The sequence below is a fragment of the Neomonachus schauinslandi genome, chromosome 1 (genome assembly GCF_002201575.2).
Source record: "Neomonachus schauinslandi chromosome 1, ASM220157v2, whole genome shotgun sequence".
Taxonomy (NCBI): Eukaryota; Metazoa; Chordata; class Mammalia; order Carnivora; family Phocidae; genus Neomonachus; species Neomonachus schauinslandi.
Window position 1 is genome coordinate 105,752,937 of NC_058403.1, and position 17,554 is coordinate 105,770,490.

The window sequence follows — 17,554 nt, forward strand, 5'->3', positions numbered from 1 at the left end:
ACTAATATATACTACTAATAATATACTAAAAACTAATGTAGTCAGCTTTCTACATTTAATTAACAGTTTAACAATTTAGAGCACGTGATATTAGGCTTACAAAGCAACTGTGCAGACTTCAAAGCACAATTCAAATATAATATGTATCTCGTTATATTTGGGAGCAAGTGCAAGTAATGGACTACTTCAATTTCCTTTCTGCATTGCAGATGCGGAACCCACACTAAGGCTGGGTTAACTGAAGTCACGACCTGATCATCTCCCCTCCCCGCCAGGATGGCCGGGAGGCCTTCAGCCTCCGTCCCTGCCCCACATAGACGTCCAGCGCGACGGAAACCCCCTGCATAAATACTGGGGTGGGGGTCACTGACGCATGTCTCCAACTCAGTTGCGAGGCCCGCCCACAGGCGACGAGCGAGGCAATAGCCAGCCGTCAGGCCACTCCCAGGCGGCGGAGACTGGAACCCCGCTGTCAGTTCGCGCGCGGCGCCCCACGGGAGCCCGGATCCGCGCCGTCCGTCCGAGGAGCGCGGCGCCCCCTGTCGTCCGCCCGAGGAGCGCGCCGCTGGCTCGCGGGAAGCCGGGAACATGGCGGGGCGGCCTGTGGCCCCGGCCTCGCAGCCGCCGGACCGGGATGCAGCGGCGCCCAATGTGGTGGCGCGGGTCTCGCAGTGGGCGGACGACCACCTGCGCCTCGTCCGGGTACCGGAGACCCGCCGGCCGGGCAGGCGGTTGGCCTGGGGCCGCGCGGAGCGAGCCTGAGGGAGACGGGCTGCGGGGAGCCCCGCGCAGTGGAACCGCGGGGGCCCGGGCGGGGCGGAGGGCCTTGTCGCAGGGCCTTGTCGCAGGGGTCAGCGAGTGAGGGGCGGCGGTGGGAGGAGTGCGGCCGGGCTGGGCTCGCTGCGTGGGATGGGCGCGGCGGTCCAAGGAGGCCAGCTCTGCCTAGTTACTGCCAGGACCGTGGTGGGTCCCGGGGACACCTCAGAGACTGAGACGCAGCACAGCTTGGGGCGTCAGCGGCCCCCGAGAGCAGTTGGGGACGGCGAGGCACAGAAGACCAAGGGGGGGGGGGGGGGGGGGGGGGCACGTGGTCCTGTAGGCCTTACGTTTTGAATGAAGTGAGAGAGCACTGAAGTTCGACCAAGAGTGGGACATCTTAGGTGACCAGGCGAGACAAGATTGTGGCTAATCCCCCGGGGGTGGTGTGGTTGATTTGGGGTGGGGTGCAAAGAAAGAGGAGTCAAGGGGGCTGCCCACTGGGTGGATGGTGGTCAAAGTTGCTTCTGTGGAGGAGTTAGGGGTCAGCGATTTGTTGGGAAAATCTAGAGGACTCTTTGGACATGGGAACTTGAAGGTGGAGATATGTGAACTTGAAGATGGTCACTAAAATTCTAAAGAGAGTTGTAGATGTTATCTAGGCAACCAGATAGAGGAATCTGACCTTGAAGGGAGATTGTAACTGGACATAGAACTTTAGGAGTGAACTGCCTAAAGCTCCAGTAGTGTTTAAAGCTTGGATGGCATCATGGAACAAGTCAGAAAAGTTACTGAAGAAGTCCTAGAATTGAGACCTGGGACCTGAGGGATTCTCTTAACATGAATTTGGGAAATGAAAAGTCAGCAAAGACTGGGAAGAAACAGGGAAGGAGGAGGAGGAAAATCAGGAAAACCAGGTGTCCTAGAAGCCAAGTGAAGAGAATATTTTCAGAGAGACTGACTAACTTTGTTAAATTCTCCTGAGAAGTTGAGTACGACCATGAGCTTTGCAAATGCTCTGCAGCCATGCAGCACAAGGCCTGGGATGCTGCTGTTTCCTTCACCGGTACAGCTCTTATCCCTAGAATATTGCCTACCACTTAGCAAGGGCTAGATATGCACTGGTGGCATTAATGAATGGTAGATACACACGTGTTATTTGACAAGGCCTGGGTTCTTCCAGTGAAGCAGAAATTGGTGCATGGCTTATTTCAAATTAAAAAAATGACTTCAGTAGATTGAGAGAGGAAACGGTGTTTAAATTGGTACATGGAGGGATGCCTGGGTGGCTCAGTCGGTTAAGCGTCTACCTTCTGCTCAGGTCTTGATCCCAGGGTCCTGCTGCTCTGCCTACTTGTGCTCTCTCTTTCTCTCTATCAAATAAATAAATAAAATATTTTTTAAAAGTTTTTAAAAAATAGAATAAATTGGCACATGGATACATTATTCCAAATATCCCAATCACAGGATGTATCCTTGTGTATATTTCCTTTTTTTTTCTACAAATGGGAAATCCACAGAACAAACAAAAGGCATTATGTGTTGGTAATTATAAAATTTTCACTGCCTTGTTTTATGTTTGCCTGATGTTTAGAGCAAGATCAGAGTTGGATCTAAGTGGCTTCACTTGAACACTAAGAGCAATCTTAGCATCTTCATTTCTTTCCTTGTTTATATTTTCAGCTTCATTTCTTACATACCTAGTTGTATTTATTGAAGGAAAGCATGTTAGATTATCACTCTTGTTGAGGGAGTCGCAGGTTCTTATTTTTAAATTAAACTCTTTTAAGTCTATTTCAGTTTTTTTTTTTAATTTTATTTATTTATTTGACAGAGAGAGAGAGAGCACTAGCACGGGGAACAGCAGGGAGAGGGAGAAGCAGGCTCCCCACTGAGCAGAGAGCCCGATGTGGGGCTGGATCCCAGGACCCTGGGATCAGGACCTGAGCTGTCCCAATCTATTCCAGTTTAAATGAAGCACTTTAAAAACATTGATAAGTTCTCCCCAACTGTTTACCCACATATACATCCATTATATTTTAAGGTTTTGATGGTAAAGTTTTCTACCAAATATTTACATTCCCACTGTAGACTCAGGGTTATGCAAGTTACTGTGGGCATTGTTGAAGAAGTATTAGACCAATTCATGCATTTAAGGAATTCATGGTTAAAAGGAACAGTCAATAGAGAACAATACAATGTTACATATATAATTACTGTGCATGCCAGATTGGGAGAAAAGAGGGAAGATTAATGAAGAGGTAGGCAGTTAAAGTTTGTTGGGAGAAATGGGCCTTTAGTTGAAGGATGTGCCTTATTTGGACACTCAGGGAGGTCAGTCTTTTTTTCCCCTTCCAGTTAGTACTTTAACTATTATGAATAATAACTAGTGAGAATTAATCATTTAATCTCTTTCTGAAGAACATCAGCACCATAATGGCCATAGCTGGAACAATGTTACTTCTAAGAAGTGTTCGGATGGTAAGTTAAAAAATGAAGAAAGCACAATGAAAAGCAAGAGACAGTTAATTTTTTCTCACTTCAAGACCATTTTTCTTTCAAGCAGTGTATCATTTTGTTATTCATATTAGAAGTTTTAAATATTATTCTAGAACAACAAACCTATTTTAAGATCTTGGTTTAAAAGCAACACATCCACAGGAAAGTGATTACCCAGTCTGTATTTCCAGAATCACTTTTCTTTGTGCTTAAAAAGGCATCTGTAAAGGATTTAGTTGGCTAGAATGCGATAATCACTAAATTGGCATTTCCGACATTGTGGCATGTCTCAAAACTGTTTTGTATAGTGGTTTTAGGTTTAGATTACAGTTGAATTATATCCTTTAGCACTGAATAATTTATACTTTCTTTGATTTGCAATTATCTGTAAGATCTATTTAATGAATAAAGCAAGAAGTATGATGTAAAAAAATAACTTATGCTTTCAATTAGCATATTTTTTGCCCTTTCAGTAATGTTAATAATAGATATTGTGGAATCTGTCTGACAATTCAAGATTTATAAGTGTTTTTTATGTAATTGATTCTTGTCACTGGGTGTAATTGTAGTATCATGTTACAACCTGGTATGGGTTTATTGCTTCTGTGTATATTAATGTCCTACATTTATTATCTCTATATTGTTTTATATTATCATTGACTACGTAGTGTTACCATACTATAGTACATCTTTTCTAACTGTTGCCTTTTCCGACTCCAGTGTCAGAACTTTTATCCCCCCTTTTTTTATTAAGTGCCTTGAACTCATTTTTAACCTTATATTTAATAATCTAATAGGTTTTTTTCTTTTAACACCTCCATGATTTTGTAAATCATTCACGTTTAGCTTATATATATATTTTTAGAATGGAACTTTTGAAACTTTAGCACTTTTTATTCCACTTTTTTCTTTATCTTACAATCTATGTTCCATGACATTTGTATTTTGAAGGTTTCAAAATTGTCAAAATACTAAATGATCTGATTAAGAATTTAGGTAAAAATAAGGGGCGCTTGGGTGGCTCAGTCGGTTAAGCGTCTGCCTTCGGCTCAGGCCATGATCCCAGGGTCCTGGGATCGAGCCCCACATCGGGCTCCCTGCTCAGTGAGGAGTCTCCTTCTCCCTCTGCCCCTCACCCCACTTGTGCTCTCTCTCTCTCACTAGCTCTCTCTCTCTCTCTCAAACAAATAAATAAAATCTTGAAAAAAAAGAATTCAGGTAAAAATAATACTAAGGGATTATTTCTCTTGTTAGCCCTTAAAAATTACATAAATCGGGGCGCCTGGGTGGCTCAGTCGTTAAGTGTCTGCCTTTGGCTCAGGTCATGGTCCCAGGGTCCTGGGATAGAGCCCCGCATCCGGCTCCCTGCTCAGCGGGAACCCTCTCTCACTCCCCCTGCTTGTGTTCCTTCTCTCGCTGTGTCTCTCTCTGTCAAATAAATAAATAAAATCTTAAAAAAAAAATTACATAAATCAATTATAGATCACTGTAAGTTATACAATATTAGGTATGTTATTGATTTATGCAAATTACTTATTCATTAATATAAATTTATATTAGTATGTTATGAAGTTATTTATCTTAGACTATAGTTCTGGTGTCTTTTTTTTTCTTAGATTTTATGATTTTTGAAAATAGTGACTAGTGATGAGAAGAACAAACTAAGGAGGTGGAAAAAGAACATTGGGACATTAGGGGACAAAAAATTCTATTGTTTAACGGTTGGAGAACTTTGGCTACAAGTAAGAGAAACCCCATGCAACCATGGCTTAACCAAGTTAAAAGGCTTTTTTTCTCATGTCATAAGACTTCTGGAGGTAGGATGCTGCTGGCATTGCTTCTCTGGCTCAGTGACAGAGAGTTTAGGTCTGTATGATTCTCTGTGCCTTTCCTCATGGCACAGAATGGCTGCTCTAGCTCCAAATAGTGTATTGATGTTCAAAGCAGGAGGAGAGGGAAAAGGAAGGTGCCAGCCACATCTTTTCCTTTTATCAAGAAAGCAAAAGTTTTACCAAAAGCCTTCAGTATACTTTTCCTTACATCCTTTTATCATATGGCCACCTCTAAGTGGAAAGGAGGTTGGGAAAGTGGCCATTTAGCTTTTCCATCCCTTAAAGTACATGATGACAAGGGAGAGAGGCTTGGGAATGGATATTGCATTAACCAACCAAGGACCTGGCACAAGGAGCCTTCACAGCTCCCCCTCATCTTTCTTTTTGTATTGTTGTTTTTCTCCCCTTTTCCTCCTCCTGAGTTTACCAATCTCTCATATTCTTTCAATTACTGGTAGAAAAGTCCAAATTTCATATTAAAAAAAAAATGATTGAGTTCAGTACTGTGCTAAACACTTGATATACATAATTTCATTTAATACTTAAAATAATCCTACGAAACAGGTGTTCTATTTTTTTAAAAAAGATTTTATTTATTTGTTTGTTTGTTTATTTTTTTAGGGAGTGGGGAGAGAGGCGGAGAGAGAGAGAGAATCTCAAGCAGACTCCCCACTGAGCACAGAGCCTGACGCGGGGCTTGATCCCATGACCCTGAGATCATGACCTGAGCCAAAATCAAGAGTCAGATGCTCAACCAACTAAGCCATCCAGGTGCCCCGAAACAGGTGTTCTTATACCTAATTTTTATAGATGAGGAGATGGATGCTTGAAGAAATTAAGTAATTTTCACAAGATCATCCAGCTAATATGTGGCAGAACTGGATTTCAAATTTCATCTTCCTGAATTTGAAACCCTTATTATTTTCTCTTCACAGTGCTTCCAGCTTTTGTCTGTTTGCCTTTAGGACATTTCCTTCACCATCTGAAGCTTAGGGACAATGTTCTTGTTAGTGGCATCATCTTTCTGCCTCTTCTAGAGAGCAGGATGTTTTTTTTTTTTTTTTTTTTTTTTTTTAGATTTTATTTATTTGCGAGAGGGAGAATGAGAGACAGAGAGCATGAGAGGGAGGAGGGTCAGAGGGAGAAGCAGACTCCCCGCCGAGCAGGGAGCCCGATGCGGGACTCGATCCCGGGACTCCAGGATCGTGACCTGAGCCGAAGGCAGTCGCTTAACCGACTGAGCCACCCAGGCGCCCCGAGAGCAGGATGTTTATCACAAGCTCAGAATTCACTTCCTTTAAAGATACCTTCCTCAAATGTTCTTATTCTTTCGATTTTTGACCCTTTAGCATTTATGACTTTATTTACTTATTTGAGAGAGAGGGAACATGGGCAGGGGCGGAGGGAGTGGGAGTGGGAGAGAGAATCTTAAGCAGGGTCTCAATCTCATGACCCTGAGATCATGACCTGAGCTGAAATCAAGAGTCAGATGCTTAACCGACTGAGCCACCCAGGAACCCAAGCCCTTTAGCACTTATACTTTATATATATTTTTTTAAGATTTTATTTATTTGACAGAGAGAGAGCACAAGCGGGTAGCGTCAGGCAGAGGGAGAGGGAGAAGCAGGCTCCCTACTGAGCAGAGAGCCTGACGTGGAGCTCGATCGCAGGCCCCTGGGATCATGACCTAAGCCAAAGGCAGACACCCAACTGACTGAGCCACCCAGGCACCCTCTTATACTTTATCTTAAACCTATTTATGTATTGCTCTGCTGTTGTATTCTGGTTTTATGTATATTGTTAGTTCATCTTCCAGATAGTGCCTGTTATATGACAGAAACACAGCACCGAACTTTCTGCTGTTGAGGGGTTATTGGATGCAGGAAAGGTAGATGCAGTGGGATCTGCCTTTAAAGGTTCTTCACATAGACTGTGAGTTCCTTGAGAGTATGAACATGGATTCTATAGACAGTTTCGTCCCCTAGCTCCTTAATAATTTCTAAAACTCCAAACATCAAGGCACTCTTAGGTCTTTTTATGTATATCTGTCAATGAAACACCTAAAAATTAAAAAGGGATAGATGTTTAGTAATTGAAGACATCATTAGTGACCCTCTCTACTTCTTCTAAGTCTCATCTCTCCTGTACGAAATATTCTTGGTTTTCTCATGTGGTGTGGTTTCCAGGCTCTTTATCATCTTTTTTCTCCTCTTCTAGCTTTGTTCCAGTTTGTTGAAGTCTTTTATGAAATGTGATACCCAGGGAAGCACAGTATATTCTATTAGGGCCTGATTTAGAGCAATCTCTTCCTCACTTCTCTTGTTTTGGATCCTGTTCCTTACAACGTTGCTTGGTGTTTGAACTTTGGTGGGGAGCAGTGGGGAGTCAAGAGGAGAGGGAGTTTGTACTTTTTTTTTTATAGACTTGTCACACTTTCATTTCATTTTGAGTTCACAATGAACTAAAAGTTCTTAATCTTTTTCATATGTGCTACAATTAGTTTATTCTCTTCTATCCTACATTAGTTTTGGGGAGTACAGGCAAAGAATTTTATATTTTATCCCATCATCCTAGTTGTCAGGATCTTTTAAAATACTAACTCTCACTCTTAGTATTCATACTTTTTTTTTCCCTGAAAGATTTTTTTTAAAGTAATCTCCACACCCAGTGTGGGGCTCAAACCCACAACCCCAAGGTCAAGAGTTGCATGCTCCACCAACAGAGCCAGCCAGGTGCCCCCCTCCTATAAACACTTTGATTAAATCATAGTTAAATATTAATCTAAAATTAAGGACCAAATTAAAATTTTTCAGTGGTTATGCCTTCTTGTTAAATGTTTAGATGACAATTTGACATACTTAATTTTAAAATGAAAATAATAATTAAATGTTATATATATATTTTTATAAATCAACAGACATCAAAATTTACAAGTTCTTCAGATATTCCAGTAGAATTTATACGAAAGAATGTTAAACTACGTGGACGATTACGCCGAATAACTGAGAATGGTTTAGAAATTGAGCATATTCCTATCATTTTACCTATTATATCTTCATGGAAAAGTAAGTAAAGTGCAAGACTAATACAAGTATTTTAGTATTTGTTAATTAGAAGTTATTTGTAAAATAGCAAAAAATGTCATTTTAAGTTTTAATAACTTTGTGAGAAAAGTATAAGCTCTTGGCTTTAAATACCAGGAACTATTTAATTTGGCTCCAGATTTCCTTTTTTCCCCCTTCCTCCTTTTATTCAACCATTCAGTATTTCATTCAGGCGTTCATGCATTCTTTCCACAAATATTGAGCAACTGTTATGTTCTAGGCCCTATACTAGCTGTATGGTGTTGAGGGAAACAGACAAGACTGCCCTTTGGAGCTTACAGTCTAAGTGGAAAATAGACAACAGACAAATGAAGATTGTCCTAAGAATTATGAAGAAAAGGAGCAAAGTGCTAGTTTGAGCATTAGTGGAGTCATGTGAACAGGGAACCTACAGCTCTAAAGTGGTCAGAGAAAGCCTCATTGATGAGTTGTTATTTAATCAGAGACCTGAAGAATGAGAGAGGGCTGGCTAGGCAGAGGGTGTGTGGGAATGAACTTGGCTCCTTTGACAAGCCATATGAAGACGGGTAGAGTGCTGTGGCGTGCGGAAGAAGGGGACAAGAGACACCAAAGGAGACTGGAGAGCTGAGCAAGGGCTGGATGTTTCCTGCTGCTATTCCCATGTCTCCCTGCTTTGTGTCAAAGACCCCACCCACACAGACCTTCTGGCCTGCTGTTTACTTGGGTTCTCATGCCCTGGAGCACAGTTTCCCCAGAGTGCCTTGCTCCTATTGAACTCAATTCTTTAGTATCCAGCTCAAATGTCAGCTCTTCTGTGAAGCTTTCCTTAACTCCCAAGCAGAATTAGCCTCTTTCTTTACTACACCCACACCAAGTTATACACACTGCGGTTACAGTACTTAAACACATTTTCCTATAATCATGTGTTTAGGCTTGTATCCTCCCACTAAACTGAGCCTCTGGTGGGCAGGGACCTTTTCCTACCTAGCTCATTATTCACAGTCCCTAGGGAAATAATTGTTAGCCAATTAAAACTTACTGAATAAATTTAGTTATATTTAAAGATCTTCTTAATATTGTTTTAATTTTATAAAGAAAGGAGTTCTTATTTTTTACCCTCAAATGAATGAATATCATGAATGAATATCACTCTGTTCAACGAGATATGACTGTGAAGGAATCAGATTGATTTTTTTTTCCCCAGACATACCTGACATGATTGATTGTTTTAACAAATCAAACAGAACTTAAACACTTTGAATGACTATTGTTCCCTAAAGAGAGATTACCTAGGATGTTTATTTGCTGGGCATTTCAATCTAAGCAGGATTTAGACTTCATAAATCCTCTACCTTCTCAGTTGTTATAATTATGTTGTCATAATTTAAATCTCTCCTCTCTGAAATAGTGATGACTCTTCAGGGCTCAGGCAGCAAAGTCACTCCCTGGGTTTGTCCAGGCTGTACACTACACGACTCTGGGATGCTAGTCAATAGGAACCTGCTTCCAGAGGTCATGCAGTGACACAGCACTGTAAATTGCCATATATGCATATTATTATTAATGGCTTCTCTATCCTGTTCTGGAGCTTACTGAAATGGTTTTTTTACATTATTCCATCTGTTACATGCTTGGGTTGCTTTAAAAGAAAACTTGAATACAGATATAAACGGACCTACATCTAGAGAGTCTGGGTGTTTGTAAAGAAACAATATATTCAGTTGTTTGGGAGAGGGGACATGTGACTTTGAAATTTGCTTTTGCAACATGGTATTAAAGCTAGACAATTTTCTACCTAACCTTTTTAGAAGAGCCATGTGGTGTTTTGCTGGTTAAGCTGGCAGGAGTAGAACTCACTGAAACTGGGAAGGTGTGGTTACAAAAAGAGTTAAAACCTTCCCAACTGCTATGGTTTCAACTTCTTGGAAAGGAGAATTCAGTACTCTTTTGCTATCTTCTAGTGAATAAGGTAAGTAGAGTGAAGAAATAATGAGCAATATTTTATTCTTTTTATTTATACACAAACATCATTAATTAGAACCTTGAATCTGCAATGTGACTAAATTTTTGTCTCTCTTAACTGCTATTCATAGTGATCATGTATAGAGAACCAGGTGTTTCATATATACATTTTGTTATTAAATTTTATTTATATGTTTATTATAGAAAAAATGAAAAATTAAGAAAATGGAAGAAACTTAAAATTATTAATGACTTTGGACATTGCTCACTTAAGGATTATCTTTACACATTTACTTACACATGAGTATAGTGTATCACCCTTGTTATTAGAAACTGCTTGTTGAGTGAGCCCTGTCAACTGGAAACTACAAAGAGCAAGGGTGTTTTCTGAAGTAAATAGTGCTCAGTCTCTGAACTCTAAAGTCGAGCATTTTTAAATCCTGTTTATGATCAGTAATCAGTCATCTGAAGATTTTGCCTCAGAGTTTTCCTACCATTATGATTGACCATGGCCATTGTGTAACTGGGGATGCCATGGAGCTTCATCAGTGTTGCCGTGTCTCTGTCCTGAGCCTTGCATGAGCCTTACTTCGTACTGCTTTTGGTGGACAATTACTGAAAAAAGAATGTAGAAAACTAAATAGGTAAAGTGTTATGACAGGATTAAGAACAGTTTTCTTATTCTTAAAGTCCCTTATCAAACAAAAATAACCTGAAGAAAAAAATAACCTCACGTTAAAGTGATTAAAATTTTAACCATTTTAATTCTTCAGAGCTTTTTGAACTATTAATAGAAAGCCTGATGAAACCCATTAATTTCTGTATGTCCAGATCATATTCAGTGCTTTCAAAATAAGAATTATCCAACAATGATTGGTTGAAGTGTTTTACAGTGAAAAGTAAGCTGGTAATACAAAATAAAGATGCCAAAGGCCTTATAAAAATATTACCTTCTCGGGGCACCTGGGTGGCTCAGTCATTAAGCGTCTGCCTTCGGCTCGGGTCATGATCCCGGGTCCTGGGATTGAGCCCCACATCGGGCTCCCTGCTCGGCAAGAAGCCTGCTTCTCCCTCTCCCGCTCCCCCTGCTTGTGTTCCCTCTCTCGCTGTGTCTCTCCCTGTCAAATAAATAAATAAATTCTTTAAAAAAAAAAATCATCACCACATATAAAAAAAAAAAATATTACCTTCTCTGGGCACCTGGCTGGCTCAGTCAGTGGAGTATGTGACTCCTGACCTTGGGGTCATGAATTAGAGCCCCACGTTGGGTGTAGAGATACTTAAAAATAAAAAAATTTGGGTGCCTGGGTAGCTCAGTAGGTTAAGTGTCTGACTCCTGATTTCTGCTCAGGTCATGATCTCAGGATCATGAGATCGAGCCAGGCATTGGGCTCAACACTCAGCAGGGAGTCTGCTTGAGATTCTCTCCTTCTCCCTCTGTCCCTCCCCCTGCTGGCCCCTGTGTATGAGTGCTCTCTCTCTCAAATAAATAAATCTTATTTGATGAGCAGGGGCCAGCAGGGGGAGGGACAGAGGGAGAAGCAGGCTCCCCACTGAGCTGGGAGCCTGACAGGGAGCTCATCCCAGGACTCTGGGATCATGACCTGAGCCTCAGGCAGATGCTTAACTGACTGAGCCAACCAGGCGCCCGCTAAATAAAATCTTTAAAAATAAATAAAATAAATTATAAATAATAAAAAATAAAAATTAAAAAAATTTTTTAAAAATTAAAAAAATTCTAAGTTGAGAAGTGTATTTTATTTATCCTCAAAACCACCCTATGCAGTCACTGTTTTTACTCCCATTTACAGATGGGACTCAGGGTAACCAAGTGGAAGAGCCTGTATTCAACCCAGCTCTTTCTGGCTCCTGAGCTCATACTTCGCCTTATATACTTTAGCTTATTTTGCTTCCTAGGTGACCAAATTATGCAGTATATGCACACGGTGGTAATTTACATCTGTTGAATTTTACTAATGTGTGAGATTGAATTTTAGTTATTCTGATTTTGGTTTAAGGGAATGAGCTCTTAAAATTTAAAAGATTGAGAAAAATATGATAAATCCTTTAAGACTGTATTTATTAACTCATTATTATAACTAAAAGTTACTGCATTTAAGGGAAAAAAGGTTACTTCGTTCCTTCAGAAAGTCCTAAAAAACGTCTCCTACTTGAAACCTGGAGTTTTCACATTTTTAAAATTTAACTGTGAAGTACTTGACTAACAAAGCTATTAAATTATTAATATGTTGTTAAAATTAATCTTGTTAGGTTAAAATCCCACAAGGACTGTATAAACAGCTAAGCAGGATCTCTTTTTTTTTTAATTTTAAGATTTTTAAAAATCTTTAAGTGATCTGTACACCCAACATGGGGCTCAGACCCACAACTCCAAGATCAAGAGTCTCAGGTCCGCTGACTGAGCTATAAATTAGTGGGAAAAAATCCCACTTACCCAGTTTGATTAGAAGTGAGGTTTTCCTTGAAGGAAATTTCCTGAAGGATGAAGATTCAAAGTCCAGGACTATTTTTAATGTTAATTATTTTGTGGGAAGTCTTTTAAAAATGTATTTACATGCCAGCACCTTCTTACATGCTGGAATTCTGAAGCCTAATCTAACAGTTCAGTGATGATTCAGTTCAATCTGCATTTGTATACTTTTTAGTTTCTTTTGCTATGGCCTTCTGTTGTTTTGCCTATCCTGTGTGCTCCTTTCCCCCTCCAAACAGCAAACAAACCAAAAACACTTTTTATACTTTACTACTTCTACTTCTCTTTGGGTTAGAAGACCAGTGAGTCTGTGGAGAAACGATATGTTACAAAAGAAGCAATTAAGAGGCGTCTGAGTGGCTCAGTCGGTTAAGCGACTGCCCTCTGCTCAGGTCATGATCTCAGGGTCCTGTGAATGAGCCTGGCTTTAGGCTCCCTGATGAGCAGGGAGTCTCCTTCTCTCTCTGCCCCTCCCCCTGCTCATGCTCTCTCTCTCAAATAAATAAAATCTTAAAAAAATAAAAATAAAAGAGGGAATTGACTTCAAACAAGGATCTCTTCTAGTAATGAAATTCTTGGATTTAGCATTAGCTGTTTTAAGCTCTTGGAGATCCCTTTGCTTTATGTTTTTTGGCTTTTCTCTGAAGGATAAGTTGCTGAATGACTGATTTATTTATTTATTTTTAAGGATTTTATTCATCTATTTATTTTAGGGAGAGAGAGAGAATGCGTGGAGGAAAGGGAGGGGCAGAGGGTGAGGGAGAGAGAGATAATCTCGCACAGACTGTGCACTGAGCACAGAGCCCACCGCCGGGCTCGGTATCATGACCCTGAGATCATGAACTGAGCCAAAATCAAGAGTTGGGCACTTAACCCACTGAGCCACCCAGGCGCCCTTCTGAATGACGATTTAATTTAAGTAAATAAATACATTTTAAAGTGAAGAAGATGTTACAGGTATAGTGCAATTTTCTTTAGTAATTGGTTTGTGTTATTTTTTATTCAAGGGTAGATTTTTTAGTGTGAGTCTGAATGAAGAAATTTTGAGAAGAGGCCTTGGCAAAACTGTTCTTGTTAAAGGGCTAGATTATGATTCTAAAATCTATTGGACAATTCACAGAAACTTACTTAAAGCCGAATTAACAGCCTTAAAAAAAAGAGAAGGAATATGGAAGGAAGAATCTGAAGAAAGTTATTTGGAAAAATTCAAAGGCTCCTGGAGAGAAATATGGAAAAAAGACAGTTATTTTAAAAACATTGGATCAGATTTCAATTTGAAAAAAGAAGGTTATTATGACAAATTTAGAAGGACTTATAAAACATGGAAAGACAACATAAATAACTACTCCTTAATACTGAAGTTCAGAGAACTCATGAATCGCATACACTTTCGTAGAAAAGGGTGAACTATTCCAAGAGGTCTGGAGGTGACCCACTCAGAAAAGAGTAAAATATGTAAATATATGGATGTTTTTCATTGAGTTGAAGTGGAAATTTCTCTGAATGATCGAAGTTGCACTCTAATGGTATTTAAATATTTAAGAGGTGATTGTTTTAAATGTAGTATCAGAATAATTTAAGCAAATTGTGATTAATGTAATATGGTTTTAGGAAAAATTGAATACTCAATAAAGTTACCAGGATAAAGGATGTATACCTTTAGTATTAATATTTGAAGAGAGAGTTTAACTATTGGGCACTGTTATTGTAGTTATTTTCGGCATCCATATTTAATTTTTGTTGAAAGAGAGTATTTGTTTACTTTTCCAGTTTTATCAATTTTGATTACTTGTAATAAACTAACTCTGTACACATCATGGCTGAGGCTACTTTTTTCGCCTGATTGCTTTCTAACTGCCTAACAGTGTGGGGCAAAGCTCCATGAGAAGGTCACTTAAACCATTTCTAGTAATAAAGAATGACTAATTTCTACGTGTTGTTAGATGAAGGGGATAACCCTCCAGACAGAACCATGAGGATAATTGTAAGGATGGAAAGCAATGTGCTGAGGGTGGCATCAACCAAAAAGAAAGTACAGGAATGCTTCAGACATTGTTGAGCCCCTAAAGTAGCCAATCTTTGAAGTATCTTGTGTCCCAGTTCCTCATGTGACATGGTAAATTTCTTTGTTTTTAAAGCCAGTTTGAGTTCGTTTGAGGATCTGATATACACATATATTTGCTGCTAAAATCATCCTAACACTACAAGCTTCTCTTACAACACCAGCGATAATCCACTAACATCCACAATGTCTATAGAGGGTTTTCTTAATGATTTATGATGCTGACAAAAGTCAGAGGTTCCACGTGGTCTAAAGAGCTGACTACTGTTAGAATCAGTAATTCATCATGAGAAGCTTATTGCTGCTTCCTGACTGCTGGTGAAAACGTAAAGTAGATTTCCCAACATTTTCTAATTAAACAACATTAATTTTTAGTAAGGTCTCAAATCTTCCACAGGTTCTTGTTCTTGTGATTTTATTTCATCACTTTTGGGGTAGGATAGGATATTACATCCTAGCTTTTATCCCCTGGGTCTAATGCCTCAATAGCTTTTCTCTTTGTTTTAAGGGGATGTTCTATTTTTATTGACAGAGAAGTTAACAGAGTACATTTAAAACTAGTTCTGTGGCAAGCTCGTGGGCCTGCTTCTTTCCCAGTTTGCCTCCCGGTGATGTCGGATCTCATCACAGTTACCACTGTAATCAGTTCTGATGACCTCTGCCAACGCAGTTGGTGCACCACTGTCTTTCCAGATAAGCTGTGTGAAGGTGAAGCTGGTGCAGGTCTTTTTGTGGACTAGATGAAATGACTTGTTCTAACCTTTGCCTTGATTATTTAGCAGGAAAACCCTGATTTTATGGACAAGATGGACAAGAAGAAAAATAGACCAGCGGGACTCCTGTTGTGTGCAGTCACCATTTACTGAATATTCTTGTTCTCCACTTAGGTAGTAGCAGTATTAACATGTACTTGAAGGTTAGGAGGAATCCCATTGGCCAGCAGCTTTCTTCTGGGTCAACAATGTCTGTTTTTCTGTCTTTTGTCTCTGGTCTTTCTTGTAGATCAGCTTGTTTGATGGTCCAAGGGCAAGGTGAACTATACAGTTACAGAGGCTAGATCTTTATTATATGAGACAGTTATAATAGGGTCATCTGAAAAAGTAGAAAATTCCCTTTTAGGCTGAATTTCTGACCAAAGCCTGAGTTCTTTGCCTTTCTCAAATAAAGGATTTACTTCTTGGTCTCTTATCTTCAGAACAACAGGGTCTATGAATCATGGAACACTACATCAAAAACTAATGATGTAATGTATGGTGATTAAAATAACAATAAAAACGTTAAAAAAAAAAAACCAGGGTCTATGACTGCCTTTTTCCCTTGGCCTTCTTTCCTTTTGGTATCTTGGGTATCTAGACCCCTTTACTTTTTTTTTTTTAAAGATTTTATTTATTTGACACAGAGAGAGACATAGCAAGAGAGGGAACACAAGCAGGGGGAGTGGAGAGGGAGAAACAGGCTTCCCGCCGAGCAGGGAGCCCGATGCGGGACTCGATCCCAGGATTCTGGGATCATGACCTAAGCCAAAGGCAGACGCTTAACGACTGAGCCACCCAGGCGCCCCTAGACCACTTTACTTTTTAAATATATTTCTATCAAATAAATTTAGTTCTTACTGTTTTTTCTAAATGATTGGATTCTAATGGCCCCTTTCAATATATTTTCTTTCAAGACTCACATTTCCTTTTTTGTGTTTTATTAATTTGTCATTTTCCAGTCATACTTCTTATATGTGAAATGTTGACAGCAACACTAGCTTTATCATAATTAATTGTGAACAAAACTTGAGAGAGAGTGAAAACTGTGCCCATACATATATGATCCAGCATTGTCATTATTTGGCAGCTAAAAGTATATTCCAACAACACCCAGAGAGAGAAAACATACAACCAAAGTCTCCTTACATTTTGCTTTCCTTGTGTTGACATGTGTTAGTTTCATTCATGAGACAGATGTCCAAATGCTGGTTCTTCTCTAGCACATTTGGTCATGGTTATTCCTTGAGGGTTCTCTAGGGGCTCCCTATCATAGTCCCCTGGATTGAGAGATTCTTACCTCTTTCTCTCCCTACCTGCTTAACTCCCAAGGCAGTTTAGTCCACAGCCTTTTACTGTTGGATCCCCACCACCAGGGATGGCAAGGACACATGAGTTTAATTGTGGAACGTGACTGGGCTTAATCACTCCATTCATGGGTATGTGTTGTGGGGAGTATTAGCAAGTCAGCTTCAGTCCTGCCACTTTCCATGGTGTCAATTCACCTTACAGGAAACTTGTGCATTTTTTTTAAAGATTTTATTTATTTGAGAAAGATTTACTTATTTGAGAGCACTTATGCGCATGCACGAGTGAGTGGGAAGAGGGACAGAGGGAGAGGGACAGCAGACTCCCTGCTGAGCGGGGAGCCTGATGCTAACATAGGGCTTCATCCCAGGACCCTGAGATGACCTGGGTTGAAGTCAGCCACTCAACTGAGTGAGCCACCCAGGTACCCTGGAAACTCATGTATTCTTAAACTAAGTGGTAGGGATGTAAGCTATTCACCAGCCACTCACTCTCTTTTGCTTCCCTCTTTTTATCATGCTTCTTTCTCCTTATCTCAGGTAAATGAAGTCCTAGAAGGCTCTGTAGCTTAGCAAACATCAGAAAAGAGATAATCACTATTTCCTAACTTAGTGGAAACAGGATATATGGCACCCTCAGTCTAGTAGAAAAGGGAGTGAAGTGCTAATGTCAAATCTTCCTCCCCTGGGTGAACAGGAGAGAGAAGGGATGGTTGCTGCTCCACAAATTCTAACTGTTCAACTCTTCCTTATTTCAAGACCTCTTATACATTTTGGTCCTGAAATCTTCTAAATCAGCTTGGTCTTTCCCACCACTGGGAAAGCCTG

The 17,554-nt window shown here is 40.0% G+C and overlaps 1 protein-coding gene across 1 annotated transcript; it reads left to right on the top strand.

Annotated features, from left to right (window-relative positions):
• Window positions 1-588: 588 nt before the first annotated feature.
• On the top strand, window positions 589-14,459 carry C1H3orf33 (chromosome 1 C3orf33 homolog). Its single transcript, XM_021702599.1, has 5 exons — window positions 589-702; window positions 3,178-3,237; window positions 8,005-8,152; window positions 9,961-10,121; window positions 13,613-14,459. Exons 1-5 carry the CDS (start codon window positions 589-591, stop codon window positions 14,009-14,011), a joined length of 882 nt encoding a protein of 293 aa, XP_021558274.1. The 3' UTR covers window positions 14,012-14,459.
• Window positions 14,460-17,554: the final 3,095 nt, after the last annotated feature.